At 36.0% G+C, this 16,690-nt stretch overlaps 2 protein-coding genes across 6 annotated transcripts in view; one reads left to right on the forward strand and one right to left on the reverse strand.

The window, feature by feature from the left end:
• Positions 1 to 7,703, forward strand: LOC143147755 (uncharacterized). Of its 3 annotated transcripts, none has more exons than XM_076313319.1 (6): positions 1 to 140; positions 220 to 312; positions 1,137 to 1,298; positions 1,373 to 1,610; positions 2,597 to 4,627; positions 7,673 to 7,703. In XM_076313319.1, the coding sequence occupies exons 1-5, from the start codon at positions 74 to 76 to the stop codon at positions 4,599 to 4,601; spliced, it is 2,565 nt and encodes an 854-aa protein (XP_076169434.1). In that variant the 5' UTR covers positions 1 to 73; the 3' UTR covers positions 4,602 to 4,627; positions 7,673 to 7,703. The 3 variants fall into 3 exon arrangements, with proteins under 3 accessions (XP_076169434.1, XP_076169444.1, XP_076169424.1); XM_076313329.1 differs by lacking the exon at positions 7,673 to 7,703 and having other exon boundaries at positions 2,597 to 4,053; positions 4,213 to 6,847; XM_076313309.1 differs by lacking the exon at positions 7,673 to 7,703 and having other exon boundaries at positions 2,597 to 6,847.
• Positions 4,695 to 16,690, reverse strand: part of LOC143147766 (uncharacterized) — a 23,995-nt gene continuing 11,999 nt past the window's right edge. The window contains exons 1-11 of one of the 3 annotated variants that reach the window (XM_076313349.1): positions 13,430 to 13,562; positions 12,400 to 12,478; positions 11,483 to 11,722; positions 10,368 to 10,936; positions 9,627 to 9,927; positions 9,017 to 9,518; positions 8,681 to 8,839; positions 8,408 to 8,583; positions 8,031 to 8,237; positions 7,940 to 7,963; positions 4,695 to 7,295 (exon numbers count right to left, since the gene is read on the reverse strand). In XM_076313349.1, coding sequence (XP_076169464.1) covers positions 7,216 to 7,295; positions 7,940 to 7,963; positions 8,031 to 8,237; positions 8,408 to 8,583; positions 8,681 to 8,839; positions 9,017 to 9,518; positions 9,627 to 9,927; positions 10,368 to 10,936; positions 11,483 to 11,597 — 2,133 coding nt within the window. In that variant the 5' untranslated portion in view covers positions 11,598 to 11,722; positions 12,400 to 12,478; positions 13,430 to 13,562 and the 3' untranslated portion in view covers positions 4,695 to 7,215. Of the gene's footprint in view, positions 7,296 to 7,939; positions 7,964 to 8,030; positions 8,238 to 8,407; positions 8,584 to 8,680; positions 8,840 to 9,016; positions 9,519 to 9,626; positions 9,928 to 10,367; positions 10,937 to 11,482; positions 11,723 to 12,399; positions 12,479 to 13,429; positions 13,563 to 16,690 lie in introns of those variants that run through there. The other 2 variants (XM_076313341.1, XM_076313357.1) reach the window with 2 other exon arrangements.

Consider the following 16,690-nt stretch of genomic DNA (forward strand, 5'->3'; position numbering starts at 1 on the left):
AAAATGGCGGCGCGATAACCTGTGTTTTGAAACGTTTGGTTGAACGCAATCGCGGTCTGAGCACACATTGACAATGGATATCTCCAGTATGCTCGAGGTACAAGTGAATGAAGTGAAGGAGGTGGACAGCAAAGAAAACGGTGAGATTCCGGAATCTTTTCAGACAATTTCGAACAAATTGTTGCGAGCTGTCGTACCTAACCCTATTTTATGTTGCAGTGACTCCCAGAGATCTGCTTCCAAGCACTACACATGCCTCGTTACCGATTTCCCAAGAGGAAAGCAGTTATTATAGACTCATATTTGGAAATGGTAAGCTCTTGATGTTTTGTTCATTCTGTTTTGCTCTTAGTTTTGTTTTTTTCAAATCAAAATTTTCATGATATTAGTTTCCATGATGTGTATTAAGCATCATTTTTTAATGTGCACTAATTTTGGTCCAAGAAACATTGGATGAACTAGCAGAATAAATAAACCAAATCTATTAAAATTTGAAGTATGTGACACATTTATGAGGAGAAGTATGACACTTTAATTATGATATTTGTATTTAAATAAGTAAATATTGTTTTAGTTGGACATACTGTTCCAAGTTTAGTTCTTTCAAGATATTTGCTTTGCAGATTACACTTTTGAAGTAATTTATAAATTTTATTCCACCTTCTTCATTATGTATTATTCTATTTTTTATCTTGGTTGGAACTCTGAGGAGAGTACAACATGTTCATTGTTAATTAATTAGTATAATTTTGTAATATGCACAGAAACACAAAATTTTAAAGATAGTTAAAGAAAGTTTTTTTGTAATAAAGAGTATTCCAGAGATACAATGCTATGTATATCAAAGACATTAATAAACAAGCAATATAACTATAAAGTTAGATCATTATAAATAACAATAGTATTCAAGAGAATTATTATAAAAGTTTTGGTACTTTTTTGTAAAATGTATACACTTTTTAAATGAAATGATTCTACATTTTTTATCAAAATTGTTTTATTAATTTACAATTTACAAGTTTTATAAATATTTTTCCAGTAAAAGGTTTCTAATCATAAAATGTATTAATTAACATATCAAAGTGACTGAAACTATCTATACTGAAGATATTGAATAAATGTTTTGTTTTTTCCAGATATTTCTGCTGTACGATTTCAGAAATTACATTGCACAGCTTGCGATGCACATATCGGATCTGCACCAGCAGATGCTGGCAATATGTTTGAACATCCTGTACTGCATACGTTATTGTGTGCTAAGTGTCGTGACTTTTATGGAGATGGTACTTTTGAACAAGGTACCTGAATTATTTGAACATATTTATAAAAGATGGAACTACGTTTTATGATGTTTTTTAATTTTATTTTGCAGGAGATGATGCTACAGATATGTTTTGTAGATGGTGCGCAAATGGTGGAAATTTATATTGCTGTTCTTTTTGCAGTAACACCTTTTGTTGTAAATGTATTAAAAGAAACTTTGATCCTGTACTGAGGAAAAAGATTGAAGCAGATGAAAAGTGGAAATGTTTTGTTTGCGACCCCACGGATTTGTATCCTGCTAGAGCAACTTGCTGGGCTTTGCTTGAATATGTTCAAAGAATGAACAGGTAATAAAGTCTATGCCAAATATTTTGATCTCTCAGAGTTATTGAGAAATAGATCTCATTATAACGCCTAGCTTCTGTGCTGATGTGTTTCCCGTCTCTTTCTTTCGTCCGAGAGACAAAATCCGAACTTGTAGGCACACCACCTTTGTCTCAAATATGGCGCCAAGCTTGGTTTCACCAGGCAATATGGAGAAACTGTGTAGGGATAGAAAATTTGAGAGTAAGCAAGATAGAGAAACAGAGAGTGAGCCTCGATCTATCTGTGTTTAACGATCGACATCTGAGAGCGATTAGGCACGTGTACGAGATCGAACTTCACTCACTAATACAATATAAAATTTTCGTATTTTTTATTATATCTTTATCAGAATATCACTAATGGAATAGCGAGATTTTTCCGATAAATATGAGTCCAAACACATTTTTATTTAAAAAGGTTCACGTATTCACAGAATTTAGAAATGATTCTTCGTATTATGTTTATTAAAATTAAAACTTGAGGTCGTATTTGGTCTTACTTCTATCGGGAAAACTTCGCCCACTGATTGGTAATAATTTCATAAAAATACAATGAAAAACTCAAGTTTCAGTAGTGGATGAAATTCGATTCTGCGCGCCTGCCTCATCGCTCTCGGTTGTCGACCGCCGAACGCATGTGGGCGAAGGGTCACTTGAGCTGTGTAAGAATGAGAAAGTAAATGCAAGAATGAGAGAAAGGCAAATAGGTTTCACTGGCGATGAGTAGCAGATGAATATTGCACCACACTTCTATAAGTCCAAACGTGTTCGTCTATGTAAATGAAGAAAGCCGAGGTTCCCAGCGACACCATAAGGGAGGAAATAGTTTGTGTCGTCACTCACAGGCGAGGAAGTAGTTTTGAGTGATCAAAATATTTGGCAGGAATTTTAGTAGCTGCCAACATAGAATTATAACATTTTATATAATTTGCAATTGATTTTGAATACAAATTTTTTAATAATTTTAGACTTCTGCAGCACAATTGTAAGATGTCTCAGCAAGAAATAGATGACAAACTGAGTTTGGATGAAACGAATTGTTGTCCACGTAGAAGGAAACGAAAGCGTCGAAGAACTGGTTCCAATTCAGAGGAAGATGATGAAACTTATATACCCAAACAAGTAGGAACACCCGTCCTATCGAAACGCAGAAGAAGAGGTCGTGGTAGAGGACGGTATCCCAATGGTAGCAACTTATCAATGACCAGTAGATCGTACAGTGCGGCATCAGAAGATAGCTCTATCGATCATAGCGAATTACTACCGTCCTTACTTTCGTGCGAACAGACAATGGTCGAATGTGAAAATGCGACTGTTAACACGGACGGTACAATCGTCTCTCAGCATCAAACAAATTCATTGCCTCATAGAGTGGATACTACAGTTGTTCAACAACCTATGTACAATACGTTTATGAACGTGGTTGCAACCTCAAATTTTCTACAACCTGCATCTCCAGTGTTACCTATACGCCACGTGCCCAGTCCAATAAATCAAATGAATTTATATCAAGCAATGCATTGCACAACAACACCCATGGTAACCATACCCAATCAGAGTGCTGACATGATGAATCGATTACGTTTTTCATTACCAGAACCCCAAGTACCACCATCTACAGTGTCGAGTCCAAACGTCATAGAAATTGATAGTGATTCGGAAGACGTGGCAGTCGTTGGTCCATCGCGAAATTCGCGTTCCTTTAAGGATCACGTTGATAATAATAAAGCGGTACCTGTTGCACTTGTGAGTTCAAAGAATAGTCAGGGTAATGTGAAGAAGCAAGAATTATTAGAGAGGCGCAATGTAAAAACCCTTAATCAGAGGTTGCTCCCCCATGGTCAAGAGGTCGACAATATTTTGATGAACTTAAAGACAAAACTTCAAGGTTTGTTCGAGTCGTCGAAACAAGAGGAACTCAAAAAGTATGAACTGAATGATGCTCGTGTTATGATTAAACAATTTCATCGTGAGATACGCGATACGGTCAGTCAATTAGCATGTATCAATGACAGAATAGTGCGTGAATATAATCGGTGGAAAAGGTATCAATTGAAGACTGGGGCTGCTCAGTCCTTGGATAGTAATAATGTCCCCAAGCAGGTTAAGAATGAGGAAATTACGCTTGAGATGGTTTGTATTAATGAGTCTGATACAGATCATGAAAATAACAGTGAATCAGAGAATAATGTTATAAATCCATCAGAATTTGTGGGTACTACAAACGTGGTTGAGGGAATAAAATCGTTTAAGAAAAGAAGTACTATGTCACGAGCTGTAGGTGATGATCCGGCTTTGTTGGTGGATAAATGTGTGCAGATATATGATGTTGAATTGCAAGATTATGATAAGTGTATAAGGCATTCTTTGCTGCAGAAATCTGATCAAGAAGAAAATGATGCCTCAGCATTTGCTGTCAACGAAGGTAATAAGCAATCTGAGAATTATGAAGAACAGTTTATTTATTATTTGCAAAAACGTACAGATCCAGAAAGTGTTCAGTCAGAAGAATCCAAGGATTTGCCTGATCCAAATGAGACGCCATTAAAAGATTTAATAGAAGCAAATTCACCGTTCATTTCAGAGATGTTAGAAACTATGGACAAATCAGTTGCTTTACATGATATTAATAATTTAAATACTTCCAATAAAGAGGATAGTAGTTCAAAATCCCCAGCAAATCAGGAGGCGAATTCAGTTGCAAATGAAGCTGAGGATGATTTTGCGAAAATGGTGAACGACATGACTAATAATTTAGATAAAAAGAAAAGTTTAAAAAATACGTCTGCGCATGTTAGTGAATCACAAAAGGAAAGTAAATCGGAAGGAAGACGTTTTTCTAGTAGTGATAAAATTGGTGCAGCGAACATACTGAAGGATAAGGAAGATAAACAGGATATAAGCAGAACTAACTGCAACACAATAAACTCTGAAAGCAACAATGAAGAGGAATGTACTATTATTGACGATTAATTAAATAATAGTTGTCGAAGACTTTCGTGAGTTTTATTAGAACCATAATCGTTTTTGAAATGCAAGATAGTTTTATGGACTAATTTTTATTGTAATCATTTCAAATATTTCGCTGTATGCTTTTTTTATTTTGATCTTCAGTTACAAAAACTCTTGGCTGTAACGTAACTGTAGATTTGGAATCATGTTCTTGAATTTCTGTGTGTATTACGAATGGAAAGAACCCGTATATACTAGTGCATTAAATCATAATGGTAACATTTATTGATATCTCAGATTTAGTAAAGTAACTTCTCGCACGTATGGTCATACTACAAAAATTTCCAATTGACCATTCGATAATTTTCAGACATCTACGTTTCACAAATATTGAAATGTATCTGTTAATTAATTAAATAATACTTATTGGAAATAAATATAAAATATTACGTATATATACATTGATAGTGTAAGAATGTCAATGAGGTTTTTTTTATGAGCAAATTTAAAATTGTCACAACCTCCTTGTATGTACAGCGCATTGTGTAATGTAGTATGATGTAAAAAGTTTAAGCTTTAGTTACTTCTTTCAATAATTTTAAGAAGCATTTGACATTTATTAGCGACGGTTGTTTATCTGGTGAAGAGATTTTCCCGTTGGTTTTATTATCGACACAATTTTTTATGCTCATGATTCATCCATCATTTAATGTTACTCTGTAAGACTGCACATTTTGGAAAAGTATTTCCAGAAATGAGTTTTTCGTGGTGCATTCGAGTGCGTTAGTTAGAATACGTTAACGCGCGAATGATGAACGATACATTTCTGAAATTTATATAAATATGTTAAATACAAATACCACAATTATACCTACAATCATATAGGTAATATATGTATAATAGTGTGAATGAGTGAATGTCCATGAAATGGTAAGATGGCCCTAAAGTACATTGATGGTTGTTGTTTTGTATGATCCATGGTAATTTACTTTTAGCCTAACAATGTATTTTGAGCTGTAGCACGCGAACATTTCCATGATAGTCGCAAGTTCGTCTGTTGATATCAGGTGAAATCGAAATCTACTACAATAAATTTGTTACAAACTGTCGAATACAGTTATTTTTTTTTTATAGACTTTACAGAATGTCGGACCGTTTAGACTACTTGTTCGGCAAGTTATTTATTCTTAAAATTGTTAAATAGATTCTTGAAAAGGGAAGGTACTTTTGGAGTCTCTCGCGATGAGGACTACGAACCTGGACGAATATTTTAGAAGGTAAAGATAATGGCAACCGTTCCATGAGACATCCAAGTGTTCTTTTCCATTATCCATGTTCGTTGCATATTAATTTTGTTAGCGTTATAAGTGTTTATTACTTATAATATACCATAAATTGTAACATTGTATTCAAACCTCATCTTTTGTTGTTCAGTTTTATTTATTTCTCTTTTTTCCTTCGTGTATACACATCAATCCCACAATTCAATATATTACTTTCTTTTATCTTGTCAGGTAAAGGTTTATCCTACATAGAGAGATGAATATTTCTCAGTGTATAGATACAATACATCAGGTCTGTAGAAATTTGTCTTAAAAAGAGTATGAATATGTAACTCTCATGTGATCGCAGTCTAATATACAAAAAATCGAACGCAACAGTTACGAAAAGAGTTCGTACCTTTTCACGAGTTTGAAAATATGCTTGTACACTTACAAACAATATAAAAACTATGAGAATGAAACAGCATTACAAATATGTTACACTTAGAATCGCTGTAGTGATTGTGTAGTACATCATTACTACTGTTAGAAATGTCGGTGCAAGTACTCAGGAATTATGAGCCAAGCAAAGATTTTTAATTCTTTACGATTCATTGTCTCCTTTTATTTTGCTATTTTTTGCCAATTTAGAAAATTTAAAATGTTCAGGAATATTGGAACATACAACACCTAGGAATGCAAATGTTTAAATATTTAAATTGTCTTTCTTAAACAAAACAATAAAAAAAAAAAAAAAGATCGCTAATGTAACCAATTAGAGTCACTTTCAAAATTATAAAAAAGAACATTCACTTTGAACATAATTTAAAATTTGTATCATTAATTATCATCAATATTTATATACTTATAATGAATGTCCTGCTTATAATCGGTCATTACACTTAGAATATATCAATTTCAGTATTATAATTAATAATTAGTTTCTACAGTTTCGATGATCTTTTCGTGACGATTAACAAAAAAATTGAAAAAAAAAAAAAGAAATATATGAGCTCGGTTCGAAATTGGAGTACTTTCACCTTCTCGATTTGTAATCTCATTTCGGTACTGGTAAATGTAGAAGCTCGTGTCGACGCTTTAAAGTACACCTGGACAAATAAATCCTTAGTGGCTGCTTGTACGAAGAAATTAATGATAGTATCAAAGGGTGATAATTTCGACGCAACTTGAAATACGGACAAACGCTAAAGGGCGCGCCATTGGAAGTATAATTTTATAATGTGTCGCATAACAATGACGAGTTTTCTTTTCTTTTTTTTTTTTGACCGTAACAACAGCGACAGTCTAATCACTAGCACCGTAACGTGACATTTAAATTGTCGTTAACGCCCGTCTCTTTTCTTTCCTAATCTTCAATAGCGGAATTGACCTTTTCTGCCCATACCGTTGTGGTAGACCCTGAGCGGCGTGTAATTCCCATTTCCATTCATCGCTGTGCACAGAAGAAAACAAGGGGAGGGGATGATAAAACAATTAATACAAAAAAATAATTGGAATTTAAATTAACTGTATAACAAAACGAACCGTAACACAGGTTAATAAAAGATGTAATATAATGTAAGAATAATAGAAAATAAATAAATTATTGGAGAGCAAATGAATTTCGTTTCTTCTATGGGGAACCAAGAAAACATTGCAAAATTAAAAGAATTGTCTATCAAAGCTGTTTCTACGAGTAAAATGTTTGTCTTATAAATTAATTTAAAGTTATTCGCAAAAATGCTTTTCTGTCAATAAGGGCTAGAATACTTCTTGTAACAAAACATAATCTTTCCCATCACTTCATTGACCTTTTGATGTTTGTTGCAGGCAAAGAGAAGTGTTGCGGGTTCGAGTGCTAGCCTTTAAGGGGAACCTTTAGGACTTACAAGGAAATTAGACAAGGGATGATATTTAGATATCAATAACTAAAATGTATTAGTTCGCATTGAATCTATCAATAAACAGCATGTTAAGACAATATTAGTCATTGCAATATACTACTGCCTTTATGCTTAATAAAGATTTTGCTTCTCAAAATGTAAAAAATAATTATAATTGCGACTTAAACCATTTGAATGGCTTTGGAATACTCACTTAATTCATACTCCTTAATAGCAGCTTGTGTGAGAAATGGAATTTGCGTTAGTCAAATCAGTTGTTTGAATATATTTACAAATTTGCTTACCCTGTACAACGGTGGGTGGTTGTCGAGGGCCTTGTATAGTGTGTGCATGACATCGTGGCTTCAGTAGGCCGTGATACAAAATGAAATATAAGGCGGCTACTCCTGCGGCTGCAACGGCCATGCAACGATAAACGAATCTCAACGAGTCAATGATATCAGAATCGTCAACACTGATGTAAGCACCAATCACGGCTCCAATACATCGACCTGTAGCAGATTATAGACAATATTCCAAATTTTAAATATTGAAAACGTAATCAAAATTATTAATTAGATTTGTATTTAAATGCTTTAAGATCCAGAAAGATTTAAGACACGAAAAAGATTGTGAAATATTGTTGAACATAATATTGCAATATCTCGTTTGAAATGCATACCGACGCAGAAATGTGCAATCACAGGTAGTGCTTGAGCAGTCACAGTCAAATGACGTGGGACAAGGTGTCTGAGATACAGAATAGCAGTGACCCACATAATTCCTAGAGTGAAAACTTCGAGAGCCTCTGAAATCAAGGACCACCAAGGTCCCGCGACAAGACTCAGTCCAGTAAACCTGAAAATATCAGTTTCAAAAGTTATATAAGTTATCAACATGAATTAATAGAATTTTTAATTTATGCAATCACGTTAGAGTAGTATAACTTACCTACCTAATAATATACACAGTGAAGGCAGTGATAAGAAGATTACTGTGACCACAATAATCAACGAGATGTTCGGACTTCCAAAGGAATAAGAATGCTGGCACTGCTCCTACGGTCATGGCTACACCAATGGGAAGCTCATTGGCCCCCAGTTTCTGCAAGTGTCTAAGAAAAACAATACAAATTGAGATCAATAATTAGAACTCATATTCTTTTCAATATACTACATAACAGACATCAATAAACTCCTATTCTTTGCCAACTAATTTAAAATGCTTCTACACATTTTTACTACTAAAAAAAATGTATTGCAGAGCTACATAATTCAATAAAAATTCTTACAAAGGGAGATAGCTGTCCATGGCACTCCAGAAGGTTCCCATGACTATCAGGACGATCACCAAAGCAGCAGTTTCGCTGCCGTACCTCTTAATAGCACTCATGGGAAGCGCCAACATGCCACTTCTGGTGTGCCACCACCATTCTGGTGGGCTAAGAGGCATACCATTGGCACAAAGGGCAACAAGAGCCGCCAGAAGCATTAACGCGGCGTGCAGACCAATTGGCAAATAGTAGAAGGAATTCAAATTATCTATCAGGGTACATAGGTAGCCAGTTAGAGGGCCGAAGATTGCAAAGCCGAGGGAACCAAAAGCCAATTGACGACCCACGTCACCGCGTCCACAAGACGTTTCCCTGGTGGCTATCACCACTGCAGCATCTATAAGAGCCACGGCTGTCGTTGGGAAAATATCAGCGGCTGATCGAATGGCCAAGTACGTCCAGAATACTAGGTGGGACCAGTCCTCTGCTTGCTGGCATTGACTCTCTATGAGGACGCTGTCTAGAAATAAAATTATTAGAATAGAGTTCATGGTACTTCTTACTTATCTACTAATAATGTTAGGCATACGCATAAATGTGTTAATTTTATGTCAGAAAATAATACTACCTGGAAGAGTGTACGGATCAACCAAGTCGCATTCGATAGAACAGGTCCGGGAAACCTCTGCCATTTGAGCTTTCAGTTCTGAGGGTATTCGACAAGCAAAGTACTCGGCCAAGGGATATGCACACCATTCTCGATCACTGCCGTTGACTAAAGCCTGTTTCAGGGTGGCGTTTACGGATAAAATACCGGAACACTCGGTGTAGACGTGACACACTACGTTGCCACCCTCTTTGAAGCAAAGATGAGGTGGTTCACTATCAGTCATTGCGAATCTTCTCATTTTCTTGGAATCATCTGGTTCCTGTGAAGTGTTCAATGAATGCTTAAATATGCGTACACGATTTTAACTGTTAGCGTTGATCCGATTAAGTCTCGGGAAACATTCAGCCAGAGATAACTATAGTTCATTTATTATATTATTATTGGGAATGAAATATTCTCGTTTGAATCGAAGTTTAATCTATTTTACACTTTACATATAATTCTTGTTTCTATCCTCATTACCGAAGAACGTATTAACTACTTCTCTTAACATGTAACGGAATATTTCATTAAAAAATAAGACACCGAAATATGTATTCGTTTACATACCGATCTATTATCTACACAAATCTTTTTCATTATGCTAGATATTGATAGATATTAACAAGTGTATCCTTTCGAATAATTTTGCAACTCGTTAGGGAACTTTCTTAAAATTTTGGTAGCATTCTATATGGGTCCAGCAGCTGTGATATTCACCTGTGCATACATTTCGCTATCGAGAGGTATAACTGTCGTTTCCCCATTGCCGTCGAGGATATCGATATCGGCATCGGTGGATCCAAAGGCGACAACGCCACCTCCGTCAATCGTGTGCCATCGTTTCGAGCCGATGGGATAGCAAGTATAGTTGCAACCCTCCAAGAGCAGAGGACCGACTCTGGTCTCGTCGGACCATTTGTGACACGACGCGCGATCTTTGCATCTCTCTTGCAACACAACCGCGCCTGTTTGATCGCAGTTGAATTTCAGACTTGGTCTCCTTTCCCTTGGGGGCTCGATACGGTCCACGTTTGGGATGATTAGAAGGAAAGCGTAGAAAATGGCGGACAAGACGCAGGCAATAGCGATCATCACCCTTAAGTAACGACCCGTCGACGACTTATTTCGTCCTTGATGGCCCGCCAACTTGTCTGCAATAGGTCCTGCGACTAAGGGGCCCAGTATCGCCACCGCTGGTGAGATCATTGAGATCATTCGTATTTGGTCGATGCTCAAACCCATTTCTACCATGTGCAACGGAAGAAACGGGAAGAGGCAGCCCATTCCTGTGTAAATAATTAAGGAAGGCTTTTAGGGCTGTTTACGGGTGTTGTATTAATAATATAATCGAGAAACTACACTTTTATATCGAGCAACAACAGGGACGTACAATGAATTATTTATTAGCAATAAACAACATCTCTATTCTTGATCGTAGTTCTCTTAAGGTTTACACACTGGTGATCGAAAAATTGTTGCTAATATGTAATTAACTGTACCTTCCTGTTGTTGCTCGATATAATAACTTAGTTCTCGATCGCATAAAAATTGCTATATCTTTAAAAGATGAATCTCTTATGTCCTTCTTGCTTTTCATGTATTATAGAAGGAGGGGTCAGATAAGTATCATTTTTAATACTTTGACGTACAGTCATCGTAGAGTTGAATATAAAAGAATTGAAAGTATATCATTATTCGGAAAAAGAGGAACATCTTAAAATAGAATTTACAAGTAAAAAATTGGGTCGATCCGTTTCACCTTTTACATTGGATAAAAACTATTACATCACGTTTAGTATTTACTTGAATTTATTCAATAGTCTGGTACGCACCTCCGAAAAAGAGGAATAATAAAAGCTTCAGTGAAAGAAGATTAATATTGATAAACTTCTTTCTTGGCAAGTCTTTCGTCGTCTCCATCCTTTCCGTGGACCCCGTTATCGTCATCTTGAATATATCAAGAAATTTCTTTCAAAGGCAGGTACAAATGATTCAGGCAATTCAGACGACCTACGGTCGTCTATTACACCAATGATCCTCCTCCCATCTCCATCTTTTTGGTCCACTTCTACCTATATCCAAATACAACAATACTATAGCGACATCTTGTCATGGTTCATCAAATATTCGTCCAATATTGTTGGACAATTTTTCAAAACAGAAATTAAATTATATTTCATTCGAAACAAAGTTTACAGTTTTGTCGACTAGATTGTAAAAATATTGTCTATAATTTAGTCAGATGATTTTTAAATGTATTGTATTAAAATACAATGGAGACTATGCCGTGATTCGAATTTTAATTCAAGGCTAATAAGCAATTGTAATTTCTTTCTATTATTTTGGACGAAGAATTTATTTCAACTGTATTACGAGTATTGTTAGTATTTTAACACTTTTGAATTTTAATTCGTTGGATAAAGAAACGATTATTATTTTTTAAATCGATGAAAAAATTTACACTATCTAATAATAATATATTATCATACAGATTGGTAACTTTCACATGGTTCGGCAAAAAGCGTTGTAACATCTAACCATGGCCACTATCTCATTAAAATGGAAAGAGAGTGTTAAAAGGAGCATGAAAACAAACAGCAATTTGCTAGTTTGAAACTGAAATAAAATTAAAATTTCTCGTAATTTGCACAATTTCCGTTTCTTTGGTATACGTGTAATCACACGAATCACCGTAGGATCCTGTAAACGCCTGTGTTATAATTGTAATGTGATTTAAAACATGACTCACTCCATCGGCGATGAGATATGATGAACAGTCCGTTATAACGCTTGGTTTCCTGCTGTTTTTGTAATGGCGGCTCCGAACGCTAGAAGCAGAACAATTATACGACAATAAATAAACGAATGAAAAAGTTTGCGCGTAACGGTAGTCTCGGAAATCCTCTACTTCCTCATTTAAATGGTTGAAAGTTCTCCTTTCATAGATGCATACGAATCAATGGGATTCTCACGCAGACACGTGGTTTTGTTTACACGAAGTCTTTTGAACGTAGGATAATTGGATGGCTCGCGTTCTTTCCACGTTCCTGCTATTTCTGAAAAGCTTTTATCGAAGTTAGACACAGTTTTTGTCTCTACTTCACAATTGTTTAACGCAATTCGTAAGGTAATTTGAATTATTGTTAGAAAAAATATAAAAGAGACTTATCGTTATAGCCTCTAATTATAATTCTAAATTATATAAATTTATTTCGAAGAGGATTTTTCGTTTTACAATTAGGACAAGAAAATGTTTATCCTATTGTCAGAGACCCTCACCCCTCTATTTCTTTCGTTTAAATCTCTAAGCAAATTTTTATAGCAAAAAAAAAAAAAAGTATTAAAATATTACTTTTGCAATAAAAGAAGATCTATATTAATCCCTTTCTAATAATAAACGTATACAACGATTATGCATCAAAGTCACTATATTTCAGAACAGGCAGGTAAGCAGTGTTTACATTAGGACTTTTAATTTACATTTAAGGCGTAGACTGTGTTTGTAAATATTACGCCACTTCGGGCAGAACCTGTGTAAACAATTCATTGATGCTCCCTGTTAGTAATAATAGTTCAACGAACATTGTAGCAATTTTTCTCGGAAACTATAATTTCAAAAATGCCATTCTATATTTTCGATCAATTTTAACAAGATGGATCATTCTCTCTTTTATTGACATCGCGAATATTTTTTAATTACTTCGACGAAACAAATGTAATTTTCTTTACAATTCAAATAGAATGGTACAGTTTATTGTTGCCTTTTTTGAGATGCTCACCATTTCCAAACGGAGCCTTATTAAGTACCAAGAATCTCGCAATCCTGAGAATTCATGTCAAGGTAAATACGAGCACACCATCTAGGAAGGATGTGCAAGTGCCACTGAATCGATCTATCATCCTGCATTCGTGAGCAATCTGACGCACTCAAGAGACATATTCGGCGCAAATGCACATCAATTTGTCATAAATCTACGCAGCATGCTGCGACTACTGCGTTCAATTATTTGCACAAACTGGTACCGTGTATAGACCAGATTATGGTCACTTCGAAGTTTCGACTATTAATAGTCTCATAAAGGGTATTCCATTTTGTGATCGATATTTTAATATCGTAATTAGTTGTATTCGATCGATTACAGTAATTTATTTATCACATGGAAGTTTGAAAGCTGATTACTCGTTTTAGAATCAATTACCATGTTGCGTCGATAAATTAGAGCTCTCGTTAATTAAATTTATTTCACCAATTTCCGTATCAATTTACTTTTAATAGATAATTCTCATCTTCCTAAGTGTTCGAGATCTTTGGTAATTAAAATTGGATAACACGGGTGAACGTTTATGTTACCTGTGCCGATTGGTACCTGAAGATAAAATATATTTTCTTTCTTACTGTTTACGAGGCGTTTTAGTAATTGGAAAAGAGTAACGGAGTTAAAAGTTTACCTCGCTGGAAAGCCTTCTTTATTTTTCCGTCGACCGGAAGAAGTGCTTTCTTCTAAAAATTACGTTAAGTTTGCTTAAACGAATGCACCTGTACCGCTTTAATTCCACGAGGAAGATCGGAGAAACGTATCCGTAGGCACAAGTGCCTTGAGTGTTTCATACACACTTAATGTGTCTCTAACCCCTCGAGTTCGAGCGTTGGAGTCTACTCTACGGGATGAGGGTGCAATATCAAACAGCCAGACAAGGCTGGGCGACTACCACGCGCTCGTGTTTAGAACTTATTAAATTTTCTCGGTTAAATTACCAACCACACTCTTCCCTAATAACGTGACTTCAACGATCGGTCTTCATTTTAATACCAACCGCGGATACAATATCACGGGAAATTTGAATGATCGAAATTCAATTATTGTAACCCTTCGAGAGTTGTTTATCGTCCCTAACTTATCAATTTACACGATTCCTTTATGTTTAAATACTCAAAGGCTTAAATACCTTTCACTATACCCCGTGCAATATTATTTACAATATATCAGCGTGTACATACATCGCTTTATTTAGTTTTATCGCCGGTGGAACGTTGCCTCGTAGAACGACCTAATCGTGATTATGATCGCATCGGGACACGAAACGGTTCGTTCCAGCGAACAATTTTTACCCTTATCGGGGATCTGAATTCGACCGACAACAGTCTACAAATTTCACGGTGCATTCGATTCGCTGAAAACACGATAGGCGGTTTCTCGTAGCAAGCGAAAACATTCGAGGCTTCCGTGACCTGTCGTTAACCCAGTTAGGGTTACCATTCCAGTGCACGCACCCGTCGGTTACAGCCTCTGGCGCGTTTATTCCATACTCGATGGTTGATTGCAAGATAATCGAAAAGCGGCTGCGTCGTGGAATTGTAATGGACCGAAGTGGAGCGCCGTATAGACTCATCCAGTACGACTTTGCTCGCTGAACGTCTATTAGACTCGATGGTAACTCGTTAAAAGTCTCCGTTGTCAGAAGAAAATCGATCGTTTATTTATTGATTATCTATGTTAGAGTCGGCGAGAGATCCGTGTTAATTCGATGGATTGGTATCGCGTAAAAGCAAACCTTACCCGTCAAGTACTAGTATCCCATTCAGAGAACACGGTACGAATTTGAGACCAGTACAAAGTGGAATTTCTTTTGTAATATTTCTTATACGTATATCACACGTTAGAAAAGAATATTTAATCGAACTTTACGAATCTGAAACACTCTTGGATTTCGAGTAATAAAAGTAATCCTATTTTGTACAGTACGAACGTCTCAATATTATCGGATACATTCAAGTGAGCGTCCTGTTCATTTTTTTGTAGAAAGATAATTTATCCAGTTCAACGATCTATATTTCAACGCAATGTATACGAAGAAGAAACGTCAGATTTCGAAAGAATAAAAATTGGATACTCAACGATCGTTTTGGTACTCGATGTCGTACCAATACCGATTTCAAAAGTAGACTAATAGTTGATTCAAAAGCAGACACGGCGTTGATCCGCGTGAAATAATAAACGAAACATTCATTATCGCATGTGTTTCGCTTGATTGGAGTAATGTGCGTTGCGTTGCACGATTTAAGGGTGGATTCACACTATCGTGCAAACGCTTTCCAATGGGTTCGCATCGACAGCGGATTTACACCATCCGTCAAACAACCGTCGCGTAATCGATCATCGATTGAAACACTTTTCAACGAGTTTTACATTCACAGCGAATTCACGGCATTCATCGAGCAACCACAACCATTCGTCGACCGTCCGTCGTCGTACGATCTTCGAAGAACGAATGTCCTGATGGTCGTCGCGCCGGATATTGTGAATCCAGCTTAACGCCTCACGGAAGAATACAATCCTCGCGCGATGCAATGAGAGGAAAAAGAGTGAAAATAGCTTTTAGCTTCGCGCAGTTTAATAATCGAGCCGTCGGATATAAAAGCGAATTCCGTCTGACAAAATGGTGCGACAGTCCGGACGATATTTCATTTACGTACCTCCTCTGCGAATTTTCTAACGACCAGTTCGATAATGCGTGAATAATTCAGTCCCGTCGAACATTTCACGCCTCGTTCTTAGACACGGATTCATGCTCGCGATAACCGAACCGAGTATCCATAACGCTCTCCCAGCAATCCTTTCGTACAATCGTGGATCTCTTCAATTCGTTTTCCGTAGAGTCCGTTACGTCTTAAGTAGTTTTATTCGATACAGTTTACTGTTTCCAATTAGGTCTATCCTCCCGGTAACGCTAGAAATATATCGATCAACTAGGATGTATTGCTCGCGTGACAATATACTTTTTTTTTTATTTATACGGATACACTTTATCGATTTTATACATACGAAGTTACCAGTTCGCTACTTCTTTTTGGCACAAACACGACATCTACTGTCTTTTGTTTATTTTTTTATTTTTTTTTTAGTAGAAATCACCCGGTACTCATATCCGGAGCTAATTTTTTCGTTATTGATATTGAAAAGTTGCCGAACAATATATCATTTCGTTATTTCGTATTTAAATTGGAATAAAATGTGCGATGAGTAAGTTAGGGTAGTTAC

The sequence above is a fragment of the Ptiloglossa arizonensis genome, chromosome 1 (assembly GCF_051014685.1).
Source record: "Ptiloglossa arizonensis isolate GNS036 chromosome 1, iyPtiAriz1_principal, whole genome shotgun sequence".
Lineage (NCBI taxonomy): Eukaryota > Metazoa > Arthropoda > Insecta > Hymenoptera > Colletidae > Ptiloglossa > Ptiloglossa arizonensis.

Bases quoted from the DNA above. Each gene is read 5' to 3' on its own strand.
- LOC143147755 (XM_076313319.1), top strand. From the start codon at position 74: ATGGATATCTCCAGTATGCTCGAGGTACAAGTGAATGAAGTGAAGGAG. The intron at 1,299-1,372 runs GTACCTGAATTA...TTTATTTTGCAG, and splicing joins AGATGGTACTTTTGAACAAG to GAGATGATGCTACAGATATG. The intron at 1,611-2,596 runs GTAATAAAGTCT...TAATAATTTTAG, and splicing joins TATGTTCAAAGAATGAACAG to ACTTCTGCAGCACAATTGTA.